This window comes from Neomonachus schauinslandi, chromosome 5 (assembly GCF_002201575.2).
Source record: "Neomonachus schauinslandi chromosome 5, ASM220157v2, whole genome shotgun sequence".
NCBI lineage: Eukaryota > Metazoa > Chordata > Mammalia > Carnivora > Phocidae > Neomonachus > Neomonachus schauinslandi.
In genome coordinates, this window is record NC_058407.1 from 36,536,038 (window position 1) to 36,552,812 (window position 16,775).

General features: G+C 35.2%; 1 protein-coding gene across 1 annotated transcript in view; it reads right to left on the reverse strand.

Annotated features, from left to right (window-relative positions):
• The window catches only part of METTL25 (methyltransferase like 25), a 103,656-nt gene that overhangs the window by 63,232 nt on the left and 23,649 nt on the right, over positions 1 to 16,775 (reverse strand). Inside the window, exons 4-5 of the mRNA XM_021689852.2 lie at positions 11,277 to 11,873; positions 9,530 to 9,677 (exon numbers count right to left, since the gene is read on the reverse strand). Coding sequence (XP_021545527.1) covers positions 9,530 to 9,677; positions 11,277 to 11,873 — 745 coding nt within the window. The remainder of the gene's footprint in view (positions 1 to 9,529; positions 9,678 to 11,276; positions 11,874 to 16,775) is intronic.

Consider the following 16,775-nt stretch of genomic DNA (forward strand, 5'->3'; position numbering starts at 1 on the left):
AGTTCTATGCTTGGACTTTATATCTTTTTTTTTTTTTTTTTTTTTTAGATTTTATTTGAGAGAGAGAGAATGAGACAGAGAGAGAAAGAGCATGAGAGGGGGAAGAGTCAGAGGGAGAAGCAGACTCCCTGCTGAGCAGGGAGCCCGATGTGGGACTCGATCCCAGGACTCCGGGATCATGACCTGAGCTGAAGGCAGTCGCTTAACCAACTGAGCCACCTAGGCGCCCCCTTCTCTGTATCTACGAAGAACTAGCATTTGTGTATCCCCTGAGCTTCCCTTATATGCCCCATTTAATTCACACAGGATCTACCTAAGCTTTTGCCTCAGGTTCTGGTTAAGATTCTCGTCCTCCAATAAGAACCAGAAATTACTCCAAAATGTTAACACACTGGGTTTTAGCCCTGATGTTTTAAAATTTAACAGAATCTCCCCAGAAGGCCAAATCCTATCTCTCTGTCCCAATTTCTGACTGATGCTTTAAGAGTGTGACTCTAGAGCCAGACTGGCTGGGCTAAAATTCTAACTCCTTTACTTATTAACTATATGATCTTAGGCAGGTTACTTAACCTCTCTGTCACTCAGTATTCTCACCTGAAAATGGCCATGATAATAATAGTATTACCTTATAGGGGTGTTATAAAGAATAATGAAAATGGGAATGGTAACATTATTACCTCACAGGAATGTCATGAAGACTAAAGGAGTCAATAAAAGTAAAGTACCTAGAATAGTGCTTCACAGACAGTAATTAAAAGATTAGCATTTATGCACCAATATGGGTAGTTTTCCACCTGGTCAGAAACTACTGCTGCATGTCCTCAACTTTCCAATAAGACCCTTTGATAATAGATGCCAACTCATATGTGACTGGAGTTTCCCCCTTTTTTTTTTTTTTTTAAGATTTTATTTATTTGAGAGAGAGAGAGAAAGTGTGCATGAGAGAGAGCAAGAGCGGGGGGGGGGCCAAAAGGTGAGGGAGAATCAGGCTCCCCGCTGAGCATGGAGCCCCATATGGGGCTCGATCCCAGGACCCCAAGATCATGACCTGAGCTGAAGGCAGTCACTTAACTGACTGAGCCACCCATGCGTCCCTGGAGTTTGCCTTTTGAATACCAATAAGGAACTGGCTGCCTGATTTGGGGTGAATACTTCTGCTGGGTTAGTTCCCCTAACATTGGTCCCATGGTTTCTGGTTTATTTTCCTTTCCCCACTGTTAGGGTCCCAGCAAATCTCATGGTTGAGAATCACAGGTCTTACAACATTTGCTCTTGGTCACATTACTGTTCTGCTCAAAAGTTTTCATTACCAAAATGGACTTTGTAGATGAGCCCCTTTCAATACTCTTCAACATTTCAGTACTTCCTATGAATCAGGTTACCACCTAGCTAGAGAATTCATCCATTTCCAATGAGTGACCTACTGCACTTTAACTTAACCTACCTCATTCCGATGCTTGGAATGCTCCTCTCATTTTTGCCTATCTAAATCTTACACTATAAAGCTCAATTCAAAAGTTACTACCTTCATAAAGCTTTTTCTGATCTCTTAAACAGGAAGTAATCTTTATATTTTAGCTGGAATGGTTCTTTTAACACTTACATTCCTTTTTCTTATCTCTAAGAAATCACTTATAAATCATATATCTTCACAATCACTTCATAAATCACATATGTTATTGTTTGTTGTTGCTACTATTGTCAGCTTGTGTACATTGATGGTACATAAATACAGTTACAGTCTCAAGGTACAAGTTTCACACAAAGGAGAAGCATTCAGAACAAGACCTCAGACTAACCTATACTAGATGGGGTATCACAAAGGATCTCAGAAGAGGAGTTGTAATTATTAAAAGAAGAGGACGATGGATATGATTACATTCTGTTTCACATACATACTGTCATATTCCCCACTCTCCTTTACACTCTCCTCTTTCTTGTGCCTTATTCATGCGTTAATACTGCACATGGGCATCTGTGTGTGCACACGTACACATACCCACACAGTGGCAGAGAATGCTAATTGCCCACCTAATACCCAGCTTCTCCTTCTTTCTCACTCACAAAATCTTGATTTCATTTGGAGGTGCAATGTACCCATCTAGAAGGTTACATTTCCTAGCCTTTTGAAGTAGTCTATTAGGAAAGGAAGTTCTATAAAGGAAACTGTCTCAGATGGGAGAAACTCTTTCACCTTCATATTTCTTCTTATTTGAACTATAATGGCTGGAGCAGTAGCAACCATTATGTAATAAGCCATAACTGAAAGGCCAATAAAACTGTAGAGACCTTGGCCTCCACATTCTTAAACCAGATGAAACACTTCAGCTACCACTTTACAGATTTTCTGGAAAATAAGAAAAAAAACAAATCCTATGATTACTACAATAGCTCAATTTCCATGTATTTAGATGTATTTATAAAACTTTCCCAAAATATGATCACTCATACAGAAAGCAATCTCAAATATTAAACATGTTCAAAACTTGGCCCTGAAACTTGGTCTGTCCTTACTGTTTGCTACCGTGTAAGTTCACGATACATCACCTACACAGTGGCTGAAAACAGACACCTTGTAATAATCCTTGACAATTCTTGCTTCTTTATGTCCCATTCTATAAGCAATCTTAAATGTTTCTTGAATTCTCCTAATTTGCTCTATTCCTACTACTGCTGCCCTGACTTTAGTCCTCACCTTTGTGGTCTGAACTTGTGAGAGTGTGTCTATGAGACTCCTTCTGTGTGTGCCTAAGTATAGGTTTATCATTTGCAGCCTACCCCTTATAGGACCATGACACCAAAGCCCTACTTGCCATGGTATACAAACAACCTTAGTGGCTTCAATGCTTCTATCATCTCTGTGGACTCCTACACTCTCCTACGTGTTGACCTGATAAATACTATGTATCTTTCCAGTATTTCAATGCTTTTCAGAAACAAAATTTAACTATCTATATTCAGTACTTTTAGTTGAATAGGGGCAAGTAGCATTCAGGTTATGTCCAGCCAGACATATTTTGTGATTTAGTTAAGTTCCGAGCTTATATTTGGTAGGTTTTAATCTACAGAAACTCCAAGGGCCTGAATTTGGGAAGTATTCCCTCATAGGATTTTCTGTATAGATCTGACTGAAAACTGTTTTGTCTCTTCAAGGTCATGGCTTAGTATGGACTTTCCAGGTTTAGCTCCCTGACTATGCAGGAGGCCCAATATTAGTCTCTAGATCCCACTGTGAGAAGCATTTGCCTCAGGACAACACTGTCTGCTACCTTATGGCTCCAGTTCCCTGCTCTGGTTTCAACTCCTCTTCTTTGTCTCTCCTTTTAACTTTTAGGTTTTGATTTTTCTTGAATCATAGAGATTTCCCTTATTTTTTGTGGACTCAGCAATGCTTAAAAAAATACATGTTCTAATTTAGCCAGGATCTAGCTGAACTGTAGGAGGGTTCCTCAGAAAAATCACATCCCCCACACTGCTAGAAATGGAAATCAAATACATGCTGTTTTGAAAAGAGAAACCATGCTTTGTTCCTCTACATCCCTCAAACTTCCAGTATTAAAAGACCATAGTAGGCAAAAAGATTTATTTAATAAAATACATATGTCAGGAAATATTGCCTTTACTGAAAAGACAGCAATTCTATGTATTGTTGCAATGATGGGAATAATTCACTCCTATTAACTTGACTAAGAAATTAGTCATACCTTTCTGTATGATACAATGCATGGTTTAATGCTGACACTAACCAGCTAATATTGTCTTAGGAGTTTTTAATACCATATACTGGATATCTGAAAGATCTCTAAATACAAGATAAGCTTATTTTTAAACAGTATGTTGCATTTTCAAATGATATGCTCAATATCTTTTCAACTTCCAGATGCCTTTCCCAGTGAAGTACCTCTAAATTTAAAGCAATTATATCAATAGTTAATCCTCAAAGACAGTGAAGAGATGACTATATAAGTATCTAGCTCCCTTAAAATTCCTACTGGTGACAAAAATAGAGAATCTACAATATGAGAGCTATCATGTGCCCTTGAAATATTTCCATTTGATAGAGAAATGGCAGAACCAGCTTGAAAGATGCTACTAAAAGACTACCTACAGCCCTCCTCTGGTTAAAAACAAAACAAAGCAAAAACAAAGCAAAAGTAAGTGGAGGGATCAATGGGAGAATCACCTTAATACCCTGTAACACATTAAGACTGGGGGTAAACATGAAGCTATACCGCAGGCTTTCAAAGGTTACACCATTCATGTGATCTGCAGATATGCAGTATTTGGAGTGCACTAACAATACTGGAAGACTGCCTGGCACTGGACTGGGGATGGGGTCGGGAAGACCAAGCACCAATCTGTGTCCCCGACAAGAGGTGCTCCTAGTAGTGACTTCCTATTGAGGCCAGGGAAGAACTTCTATAAAACTGCCTGATGTGACTCTCCAGGGTCCTAGATCTTTCTCTACTCCTCCTGTACTCCTAAGCCTCTGCAATGATCATATAAACTTAGAAGAAAAGTAAAATTACCTTTTGTCCCTCAGACTGGGCCTGAAGGATTCAGAGCACTAACACCAATTTCTGACAGTATACATAACAGGCAGATATAGAGATATTTCTGTTAGGCTGAACAAACGCATACAAATGACCAAGTCCAGAGGCAAAAAAAAAAAAAAAAAAGGTGATTTCCTGCCTTGTGCTCAGTTTTAAGAAAAAAACAAAACAACAACAAAAAACCACAATTTCCTAGGAAACCCCCTTAGAGATATGCTTCTCGTGCTTCATTGTTAAGAATTGTGTCTCATACCTATTCCTAAATAAATAAAATTATCATAATTAGTTGAGATTGAAAGTCACCTATTTCTGGGGCACCTGGCTGGCTCAGTTGAAAGAGCATGTGACTCTTGATCACAGGGTTGTGAGTTCGAGCCCCATGTTGGGTGTAGAGATTACTTTAAAAAATAAAAAAGAAAGTCATCTATTTCTGAGGCTATAGAAGGGCACAATCTTCCTAAAGACTGATGCCTTAACAAAATTATAGTTCAGTTAGCAAGGAAGAAGAGATATGCGGATCTAGGTAGCTAACTTTTCTAACTTTACAGGAAAAATATCCAAAAGAATTTCTCTCTCCAACTTCAAGGAGAAGTAATGTAAGTATTTCAAATTAATTATAACAATAATAATCAATATTAAAACAAAACACTGCAACAATTCAAGCTTGGGAAAATATATATGTTCTATAAAGCACTGCAATAAAACTGTTTCTGGTATTTCTTGTTCTCCTAGGAACTATTGGCTCATAATATATAAATATTTAAAAGCAGTTTTTAAAACATATGGTATAACTTCAGTATTCATAATGACTCAGAGAGCTTTGAGGTATTTTTGAAAATTGACATTCATGGCAGACCACCTCTACGGTCTACCACAGCATACTGGGTAAACATATCATGTAAAACACATATTGTTTACATAATACATATCATCATAAAAAGTTGCAGTGTACATACCAGACTTTTCTACTATACTTTGTTGGACTATTAATAACTCAAATTTACATCCCAAGGGGCTACCATGCCCCAATTCAAACTTAAAAACAGCTGTGCAAACAAAGCAAGGGTGAGGGGCAGGTGTATAAGATATGAAGGGAGAGACACATGACACACTTGACCTTCAGAGATATAATTCCACGGAACCCAAGTGCTAGATATATGACAGGAAATATGCTAACTTTGTGCATGCAAACCCCTTGCCCTGTAAGTTAGTTTAATATAATGATCAAACTGTATAGTGATGGATTTCTATTTTAGTAAGGAATAGAACTACACAGTATACACTGTATATACAAAACGAGACTATATCCATATTCTATCTATCCAAATAGTTACTGCAATATAGTCCATAACAAACTGCTATTGTCTGCCTTAACATACACACACACCCCCCAAACACACACACCCCTTCTCTTCAACAAAGAAGCTATCAAAATTCTAGTAGTATTCATAATTATCTTGGATATTCTTTTGCTTGTCCTAGCTTTTTCCCCTTGATTTTGTCTAGTTTCTAGCCCTTAAGTTTATTATGCATTTATTACATGGTATCCTGCCCTCTATGTTTGGTTTCCCCAGGTTTTATTCTGAGCTCCATATTTTAAGGACTTTTTTTGGGCTAATTACTCTAGCACTCTGCACCCTGGACTTTGATACACCCTCCTGGGCCTCTTTTGGGTTCAGCCTTTGGTTTGGATCCGCAAGCTGGCATGTGAATAGAGTCTCTAAGTCTGTGCACGGGAGAGGTTGAAATGACTATAAATAATATTGAATATATTGCTACAAATCATCTTTTCAAATTCTGTATGTCTTCTTATGGAACCATAATAAATAGCTTGTTTTCAAACATGCTGTTCATCAGAATTACCTACAGAGCTTTTTAAAAATATTTATATTCAAGTGCTATTCCTGGAGATTATAATTCAGAAGGTCAGAAGCAGGTCTCTGGCATCTATATACTGAAAGTGTCATATTTGATCCAGCTGGGCAGCCAGAATTGAGAAACACTGTTATAAAAATTGCAGGAGATGGTTCATATCTTCTTCCTTTTCCTATAGCCAAGATAAGGCAAGAAAATGGAGATAAAGGCGTGGGAAAGAGAAAAGGGAATAAGTTACCTTTGCCATCTGGCTTTTGAGATGAGAAAATGTGGCAGTCCAAAGCTAGGCAAAACTGCAACACAAATAAAGGTTGCTTTTGTTACTCCTATCACTTATTTTTCTTCTATCTTTTGGCTTTCCACCTCTTTTCTTGACCTCCAAAGTATTTGAAGGTACTCGTGTTGTATGTATCTCCACCTACTTCATAATACTCAGTTCTGTTGCTTTCTGCTTATTCTTTGCTTTCCTGACAAGCAAAACTCCCAACCTTCTGTTTGTTTCAGGTATGCATAAGGAAAACAAGCAGCACTAAGATACTAATACTTGCTTTTGTCAGTTAAGCCTAGTATTATCAGTTTACCTGATAATCTCAGTGATTCTCAGTTAAGATTTTTGATAAGAAAACCTTTCCCTGAATTAATTCTGTCTGTAAGGAGGGAAAATGAGTCTGTAGCTGCCAGTCACTGTTGTTACAAACCTTCCCAACACTTTTTCTTATCTAAATCCTCTGACTAAAAATGTCCTATCCACTTAGTGAACAATGGCAACTTCCACTCTAGAGAAGGAAAGGATCCAAGACCAAAGCTTGAGATCTGTTAACTGAGAGACTTCCATTTCCGAAGTATGAAAATCTGTAGTTATTTGGTTTAACTAATTTTCCCAGAAGACCCAAAGATTATTCTATGAATAACTAGATACTAAGTAAATAAACTAAGAGAACCAAAGAGAGATTCTGAGGAAATGACTTATGGGTAAACTGAAATCAGAAAATGGAGGAGTCATTCACTCTAAAAGCTGCCCCTTTCTACCCACTGAAATGACCATTAGGATTATCATTATCACTGCTGAGAAAGACATAAGGAAAAATAAGATGGGAAAAAAGACAAAGAGAAACAGTAACTATGGAAAGCAAAGAGAAGCAAATGTGATTTTGAACACTTATCACCCCAAGCCTTTGTTTACTGTCTGCGATACCCTTCCCACTTCTTCGTCTGATTAACTCCTACTGATCTTTTAAGTCACAGTGGGTTTGCCACACTGGGAACATAACCTCAACTCCCACCCCCCCATCACAGACTAAGCTACATGTTATTCTGCTATAACACAAGTATAATATTCTGTCTTACAGCACTTACTACACTCTTTTGAACTAATGTTGGAGGATTAGGAAATAGAGGGAAACACTCTTTCCATATTTTGTGTTCTCTAAACTCTACAGTGAAATGACCATCTGTTCACTAAATTCTGATTTACTGAAAGAAAAGTACCATTGTTTTCAGAAAATATAACTATTTAGGATTGAATAAATAAAAAATAGCATATGAGGGGCGCCTGACATTAAAGATCTTATACTGTAGGACAATACTTCTGGATTGAAGAAAACACTAGGCATCTATACCTACCCCAAATGAGCCAATTATTAAAACAAAACAAAAACCCATTTAACTGTACCTATAGAACAAGGAGGCTGTTGAACTAAGAACCACACCTCCCCTACATAAAATCTTACCTTATTGCTGATGCAGGAAAACACTACTCATTTAATATTTTAAAAGCTATACAACTGTGATTGTATTGAAGGTCATTCTTCATTTCTTTTAGGAAAGATGTACAATAAGACTGTAAAATAATGTAAATATTTGTGTATATACTTTGGTAAAAATACTTTTTTTCTATTTTAGGTTCACTTTCTTCCCCAAATTTTTACATTGAAAATTTCTGTACTCAAAGTTGGAAGTAATGGCATAACAAATATATATATTCTCCATGTAAATCAAACTGTTAACTTTTTGCCAATTTGCTTTCTCTCACTCGTGTATCTCCATATATTCCCAACTTTACTTTTGTGCACCTTGTCCTAAAAATTACTTTTTAAGACACATAAAGAATTCAAATTCAATGAACTTTTATCTCACAAAAATCTTTGTCGGTTTTAAGGATGACCTGTCTCATCCAGTCAAATTTCAGTAGAATTATACAATCATAATTTTTACTTCTTGAATGTGGCTAAATGAAAAATAATTAAAATTTCATATTCACCTGGGTTTTAAAACTGAGAAGAGCATACAATACCATCCACATGCACACATCTTCCTGATGTAAAAATTCTTAGCAAGGGATGGTTGATGTTGATAAAGACTTCCTTATACCAATAGAAAAGAGAACTGCTAATGTTAATAGACTAAATAGCCATCTAATCTGAACCAGTGGTTTTGAAAGCATATCTCATGGAGAGATAGAACATATAAAATGGATCAGACAGAGGAGTTTCAGGAGCCACTCTGGATGAAGGGCTATGAGATGCTTCAAGTCCTACCAGAGTACTCTGTATTTTGTTCCTCAGGTACCTTCTCAGTCCAGGGAGTAGTTTGAATACTATTTTGATGCAACTGCACAGTTATGCAGATTTTTAAAATCAGAGTATGTTGACTCTTCAAAATACAGTAAGGAAGTTTGGTGGGGTTTTTTTTGAGAAATAGTAATATAGCTTACAAAACAGAGGCTTTAGAAATGAAAGCAAACTTTACAACTATATATTCATCTCAAAATAATTTAGCTTTACTATTTAAGCAAATATATATCATATAAGTATTTTTAAACAGAAGTTCTCTAAAATGTGCCACATAAAATTTTTAAGTATTTGCAGTTTTTAGCATTCATTAAGACCATTTTATGAACAAAGAAACTATAATAAAATACATAAGGTGATAGCACATCAACTTGCATTTGATGTAACATTAAAATTACAAGAATATTTAGATCAGGTATTCTCTCAAATGTTAATTCAAAATGTTATTGTCAACAATAAGAAAAAAGGAGAGACAGAAAACAGTCGTTATGCTCAAATAAATATAATTAAGAGATATGGGAAACTTTGTACCTTTATGTGGTTTTTCAAACTCTTCAGATAAGAGGTGGTAGCAACAACCCACACTGCAAACTCCCTTGATTTCAGACTTGGAAGTAAATATTCGCAGAGTATTTGGAGCAAGATCACCGCAAGTATGTAGACCTACCATCAAACAATCCTTTGAAAATGAGAAGAAAAAATAAATTTTGGCAATCCAGGAGGAAGCCTAAAAAAAATTTCAGGTGAAGATATTAAATGTTCATTGGAATATACAGAGCTTTTAAAAATGATCAAATTCTACCTAGAAAGTAGTATATGTTTTTTATTTTAAATTTCCTTTATAGGCAAAATGACTGTGATCTTTTATCACAACTAACATACTTTTGAATTGATTTTCTAATGTTTTTGGTTTCTTATCCATTTGAATTTTCTCTGACCTCTTTTACAACTAATATTTGCTTAATAACTAGCCAAATTAAAGACTGGATAGTTAAATGAAGCACATATTACTAGAACAAACTTGTGATCTGAGATACATTTACAGCTTCCAGTCAATATTTTTATTTACCTCTTCACAAGCTGCCTACCGAAACTTATAAAATACTGCCGTACAGAATAAGTGGTGCTAAGTTGGCATTTCTACTCCAACACCAAAAAAGTATAGTTTATTCATTACATCAAATATAGCAATATTAAATTCAATAAAAAAATTTTTTTAATGGACACACATACAGAATGGGCACACACATACATTCACAGATCTTAATCAATATACCAAGTTTGTTTTAACTCTTCAGTGTCTTAACTTCCTCATCTGTAAAATGAGGATAATAGTACCTATCTCAATGGGCTGTTGTAAAATTTAAGTAAGCTAATACTGGTAAATGACTTAGTACAACCTCTGGCACACAATAAAATTCAGTACATGTTTTCTATTCTTATTATCATCATCATGTTATTATAAATTCAAAATAATAGACATGTTAAGTTGTGAGTAAAGTATATTTTTATAACTATCTTCAGAACAAATGCAATTATTTTATTTAAGTTATTCTACTAAAAACGTTTTTTTACGCCATGTATTCTAGACCTTAAGCAAAGCTTAAGTCTAAACTTTCTAAACAAAAAAAATGTACCTGTAAGTAGCTTTGACCTGATAGAACATTCAGTTGCTTCAACCGCCACTGTCTTCAAAGTTTTTGGAGGGTTGTGCAACTATTTTGTTTTCTCAATGACTAGACAGTTTGGGTAGGTTTTATTTAGATGTCACAACATTGTAAGTAGAAAGGAATTTAGAGAGGGAGGGTCTATTACTAATTAGAGGTAGAACAACAGAGGCATAAATCTCTCTCTTTAAACTTAGCTTAGCTCTCCCTAAAGATATTACAAGAAAATTTAATCTCATTCTTTACTATATTCATCATATACTATTAGTTAATAACATTATCAGGTGTCAGACAAAAATATGCAATCACTATTTTATCCTAATAGTAAAATATTTAAATATTGTATATGTATGTTATGGGGAGGGGAGGAAAGGTATTGGTTAATTTGGGTTATTAAACTGCTAATTCACTACAGAACTCAAGAAACATTCTTCTAGCTAATCTTATATTAGATTCTTATAATAGTTTGTATATAGCCTCTGATCATATTTCTTGGCCCTTTAGATTAATGTAATCAAAAAGATAAAGTTAAGTAAGCTACTATTAATATTTAATTCCATGTCTTAGAGCATTTTTATAAATTAAATTAAGGAATTCAAAAGTGAAATCACCTCCAGATCTTTAATAATATCATGTAGTTCTGAATCAGCAGTGATAAAAGATGTTAAAGGTGAATATATATTTGATTCATTTGACTTTGATGTCAGTTTTCTTCTCTCTTTATTTGCTTCAGACATTTTTCTCTTAGGTGTTTGGAATGAAGCAGGTTCTATGGCATTAATAGGCAAAAGGTCTATAAGAGCAAAGGCATTTTCAAAACACAAGTTTTCTTCTCGATGTGAATACACATGTAGGTTTTCCATTTGTGTTCTAATGTTAGAAATTAGAGAATCCGAAAAATCTGGCAAAAAACCTGAGGCAGACATCTTTTCTTGATTTGCAGGACTGTTGTTACATATTCCCTCAATATCTACTTTATACTTAATTTCATTCTGCACTTTCCTTTCTTTTGCCATTTTTAATGCCAGTTCATTGACATCTAATTTTGACCGAGTATGGTAGACTTTCCAATGTTTCTTCAATTTCCTGTTTCTCTCCTCAGCTCCATGAGTATTGGTATTTGATGAATCAATTCCATAAACTTTTAAGCCATACTTCAAGGACAAAAAAGAGCTTAGGTAGCCTTTTCCAGAACCCAGGTCAATTACCTAAAGTAAGAAAAACAGAATGAAATAAAGGATTTTAGTCAGATGAGAACAGAAAGCATTCTCAATATCTTTTTAAAAAGCAAGTAAAGAAATGGTTGTGTAATTTATACAACCTGTTATGTTTGTTTTTTAATTTTTGATTCCTACTAAAAACCAACCATTTTCATCATTTTTATTTGACATTTTAAAGGAGGTTCTAGACACTGTAATAAGTCAAGGAATACACGTAAAAGATATAAATATGGGAAATAAAACTGTCTTTCTTCATAGATGACATGATTGCATCTGTAGAAAATCTAAAGGAATACACAAAACTAACAACTAGCAAGTGAATTTAGCAATGTTCAGGATACGGGATCATTAGAAATTCATAATGAACCAACAGAACATATACAATACAGTAGCAAAGAACAATTAGAAAATAAAATTTAAAACCAACTGAATTAAAATAGCAAAAAAATATAATATCTAGGAATAAATTTAGTGAAGGTTCTGCCAAGGCCTATTCACTGAAAACTTTAAGCAGAGAAAAAATTTAAAAGATCTAAATAAAGATACACCACATTCACGAAATGGCACAGACTTAAAATGAAGATGTCAATCCCCCAAAATGACTTGCAGATTCAACACAATCCTAATCAAAACCCCAGCAGGGTTTCTTAAAAAATTGACAACTAGATATTATAGTTTATGTGAAAAGGCAGAGTACCTAGAATAACCAAAACAATTTTGAAAAAGAATAACGTTGAACATTTATCCTGATTCAGGAATTAATATAAAACTACAGTAATCAAAAACAGCATAGTGCTTTAATCAAAACAGATAAATATATCAATAGAAAAGAACAGCATACAGAAATAGACCCAAACTTATATAATCAACTGATTTTTGACAAAATAGCTAAGGTAATCCAATAGAGAAGATAATCTTTTCAACAAATGGTGCTAGTATAATGGATGTCTGTCCGGGGAAAAAAGTGAACTTTACCTATCACACAGCAAACACAAAACTTAATTAAAAGTGTATGGACACCGGGGAGGGTATGTGCTATGGTGAGTGCTGTGAATTGTGTAAGACTGATGAATCACAGACCTGTACCTCTGAAACAAATAATACATTATATGTTTAAAAGAAAAAAAAAGAAGAAGATAGTAGGAAGGGAAAAACGGAGGGGGGGAAATCGGAGGGGGAGATGAACCATGAGAGACTGGGAGACGAACCATGAGAGACTATGGACTCCGACAAACAAACTGAGGGTTTTAGAGGGAAGGGGGGAAGGGGGATGGGTTAGCCCGGTGATGGGTATTAAGGAGGGCACGTATTGAATGGAGCACTGGGTGTTATACGCAAACAATGAATCATGGAACACTACATCAAAAACTAATGATGTAATGTATGGTGACTAACATAACATAATAAAATTATAAAAAAAAGTATATCACAAATCTAAATGTGATAGTAAAAACTATTAAATTCTGGAAGAAAGCATGAGAACCATTTTTGTGACACTGAGGGGGCAAAGATTCCTTATGCAGGACATAAAAAGTATTTACTTTTACAAAAGAACTAACTGAAAAAACAGACTTCATTAAAATTAAAAATTTTGCTATTAAAAGTACATAGTTAAAAAAAGAAATATTTGCAAAACATATATCTGACCAATGGTTTGTATCCAGAATATACAAAGAACTCTTACAACTCAAAAATAAGACAAGCAAACAACTTAACAGTTGGCAAAATATTTAAACGCACACTTCACAAAAGAAGATATACAAATGGGCAATATGAAAAGATGCCCGACATCACTAGTCATCAGGGAAATGTAAATTAAAATCATAATGAGATACACACAAATGTAATGTGGTTCAGGCACTTTGAAAAACACTGGTAGCTTATCCTAAAGGTAAAACGTACACCTATTACATGACCTACAAATCCCAATTCAGGCTCTCTGCCAAAGATAAATGAAAACATGTTCACACAAAGTCTTATATGTGAATATTCATAGCAGCTAAAAAAAAAATGGTAACATCGCAAATGTCCATCAAATTGTAAGTGGCAAAACAAATTGTAGTATATCTATACCATGTCCTAAAGAGAAACAAAGAGTAAATACAACATTGATGACTCTCAGAAGTTATGTGCTGAAGGAAACAATTCAAACACAAAAGTCCTCATCCTATTTGATTCCACCTATATGACGTTCTAGAAAATTCAAAACTACGGGTATTGTGTAAGACTGATGAATCACAGACCTGTACCCCGAAACAAATAATACATTATATGTTAATTAAAAATATATATATATATAAAGGGCAAAAAAAAAAAAAGAAAATTCAAAACTACAAGTAGGTCAGGGGTGCCCAGCTAGTTCAGTTGGGAGAGCATATGCCTCTTGATCTCAGGGTCATGAGTTTGAGCCCCATGCTGGGGGAGGAGTTTACTTCAAAACAAAACAACAACTACAAGCAGGTCAGTAGTTACCTGAGAGTGGAGAAAGAAATATCTTGTGGAAGGGCATGAGGAAACTTTTTATGATGGCAAATATTTTTGATTATGGTGGTGGTTACACAACTGTACACACCAAGTTCATCAACATGTACACCTAGAATTGGTGAATATGTAAATTATACCTCAATAAAACTAAAAATAAGAAAATTAAATATTACCGAGATTGTTACTGTACTGCCATGTCATTTCATAAGAAATAAATAATTACAGGAATACTATCATAAGAAATCAGTATCTAATTTTATGTCTATCCTAAAATCAGTTAAACACTGATAAGTATGAGCCACTCCAGGAAACATTCTTATATCTGAAATAATTCCATTAATTAAATCCTCAAAAATTTTAGGGTCTTGCAATTCAGGCAGTTCATAGGTAAGACTCCAATAAATAATTCCCATAAATAAGCTTCCAAAGAACTCCCTCTGCCCTTTTTTATGTTCATCTCTGGGCTAGGTATTATGAGAAATACAGAAGCATTATATATCTTGATTTTAAGGAATTACAATCTAACTGAAGATACCATACCTATACTCATGAATACAAGGGCTATACAGTAGAAACTATTAGTCAGTTCTCTCCTATCTGAAACTCCAGAGAAAGCAAAGCTCTCTATTCCTTTCCTTCTATGAAACACACTTACTGATGCTGATGACAACCTTAAAGTTAGCAACCAGTGGGTTGCTTACAAGCATCAGTACATTTGTTCCTATCAGTGTAAATGTTTTCTTACCAAGAGGTAATTGAGTTTGTTCCTATATCTGTTTATGGCAATTCCACTTGTGAGTCAAGAATATCCTGGCTGCAAGTAACAGAACATCAAGTTTTGAACAATGAAGAAAATCCACCCCACTTAAGAAATCTGGCAGTACAGTGGCTGAACCATTCAAAGGCTCAACCACAAACAGCCTTGGGGGCATCTTATTTGTAATTTCTCTGGTTGTAAGATGGCTGTAGAAATTCTAAGAATCATGTCTTCACAGTATTATATCTAAAACCTTTTCAGTAATGGGCGAATTCTCCTAGGAAATCTATCAGTTGACTTACACTCCTATTTTATTGATCCAAGTTGACTTTTATCCCCCCTCCAGATTTGTCTAATTTAGTAGCATATGTAGTATCAGCAACACAATGAAAACTTCTATGCAATTAAGTAACATAAGCCATACAACATTTTGCCTTCAAACTATCTGATCTGAAGAGCAAAATCTCCACCATCCTGATCTCCTATTATCCTTTACTCACAGCAGTCTTTTCCTTCCTGATCATTTTATGGGTTTGAGAATAAAGGATTTTCCAGTCCAATGCCAGGTGGGAGGTATCTTCCTAGTCTCCTAATTCTGTTTAGGAGACTTTCCCACAGAAACATTGTTACACATAGTGGGGACATTTCTTAACACTATTAGTACAGTAATACACTTCATATAGAAGAGTTACATATTGGGGCGCCTGGGTGGCTCAGTTGGTTAAACGACTGCCTTCGGCTCAGGTCATGATCCTGGGGTCCTGGGATCGAGCCCTGCATCAGGCTCCCTGCTCAGCCGGAAGCCTGCTTCTCCCTCTCCCACTCCCTCTACTTGTGTTCCCCCTCACGCTCTATTAGATAAATAAATAAAATCTTTAAAAAAAAAAAAAAGAGTTACATATTTTTTTGAGTCTGCCGTTTTTAATAAAAATTGTATTTAAGGTATACAACATGATGTTTTGATATACACAGTGAAATGACTACTACAGGCAAGCTAATTAACATAGCCATCCCTTCACACAGTTACATCTTTTTTGTTTTGTTTTGTTTTTAAATAAGGAGGTTCATAGTATCTTTTTTTATTAGTTGCAGAGATAGAATTTAGTGATTCATCAGTTGCATATAACACCCAGTGCTCATGACATTAAGTGCCCTCCTTACTGCCCATCTCCCAATTATCCCTCCCCCTGCCTCCAGCAACCCTCAGTTTGTTTCCTTGAGTTCAGCATCTAGAAGAGTTATATTCTGTTATCTGACCTAGAGATCTAATTACCATTCTAGGGTAATGACTTTTAAATTTGTAATTCTAGTATGAAATTCTCCCATGAACTTCATACTCATATAACCAACAGTCTACTAAACATTTCTACTTCAGTATCTAATAAGAATCTCAAATTTAATGTGTTCAAAACTAAGTTCTTGATATTCTCTGTAAAACCTGCCTTTCCCATAATATTCTCCATCATAGTTAATGGTATCTCCATACTTATCTCTAGGTGGAAATTACGACTCCTTTCTTTCTCTCATACCCTATGTGTGAAATGTGAGCAAATCCATAATCTTAGCAACTGCACCCTAAGCCTGCCTTACTGCAACAACCTCCTCAATAGTCTCTCTGCTCCTTTCCCTCAAGTCTATACTCAAGAGAA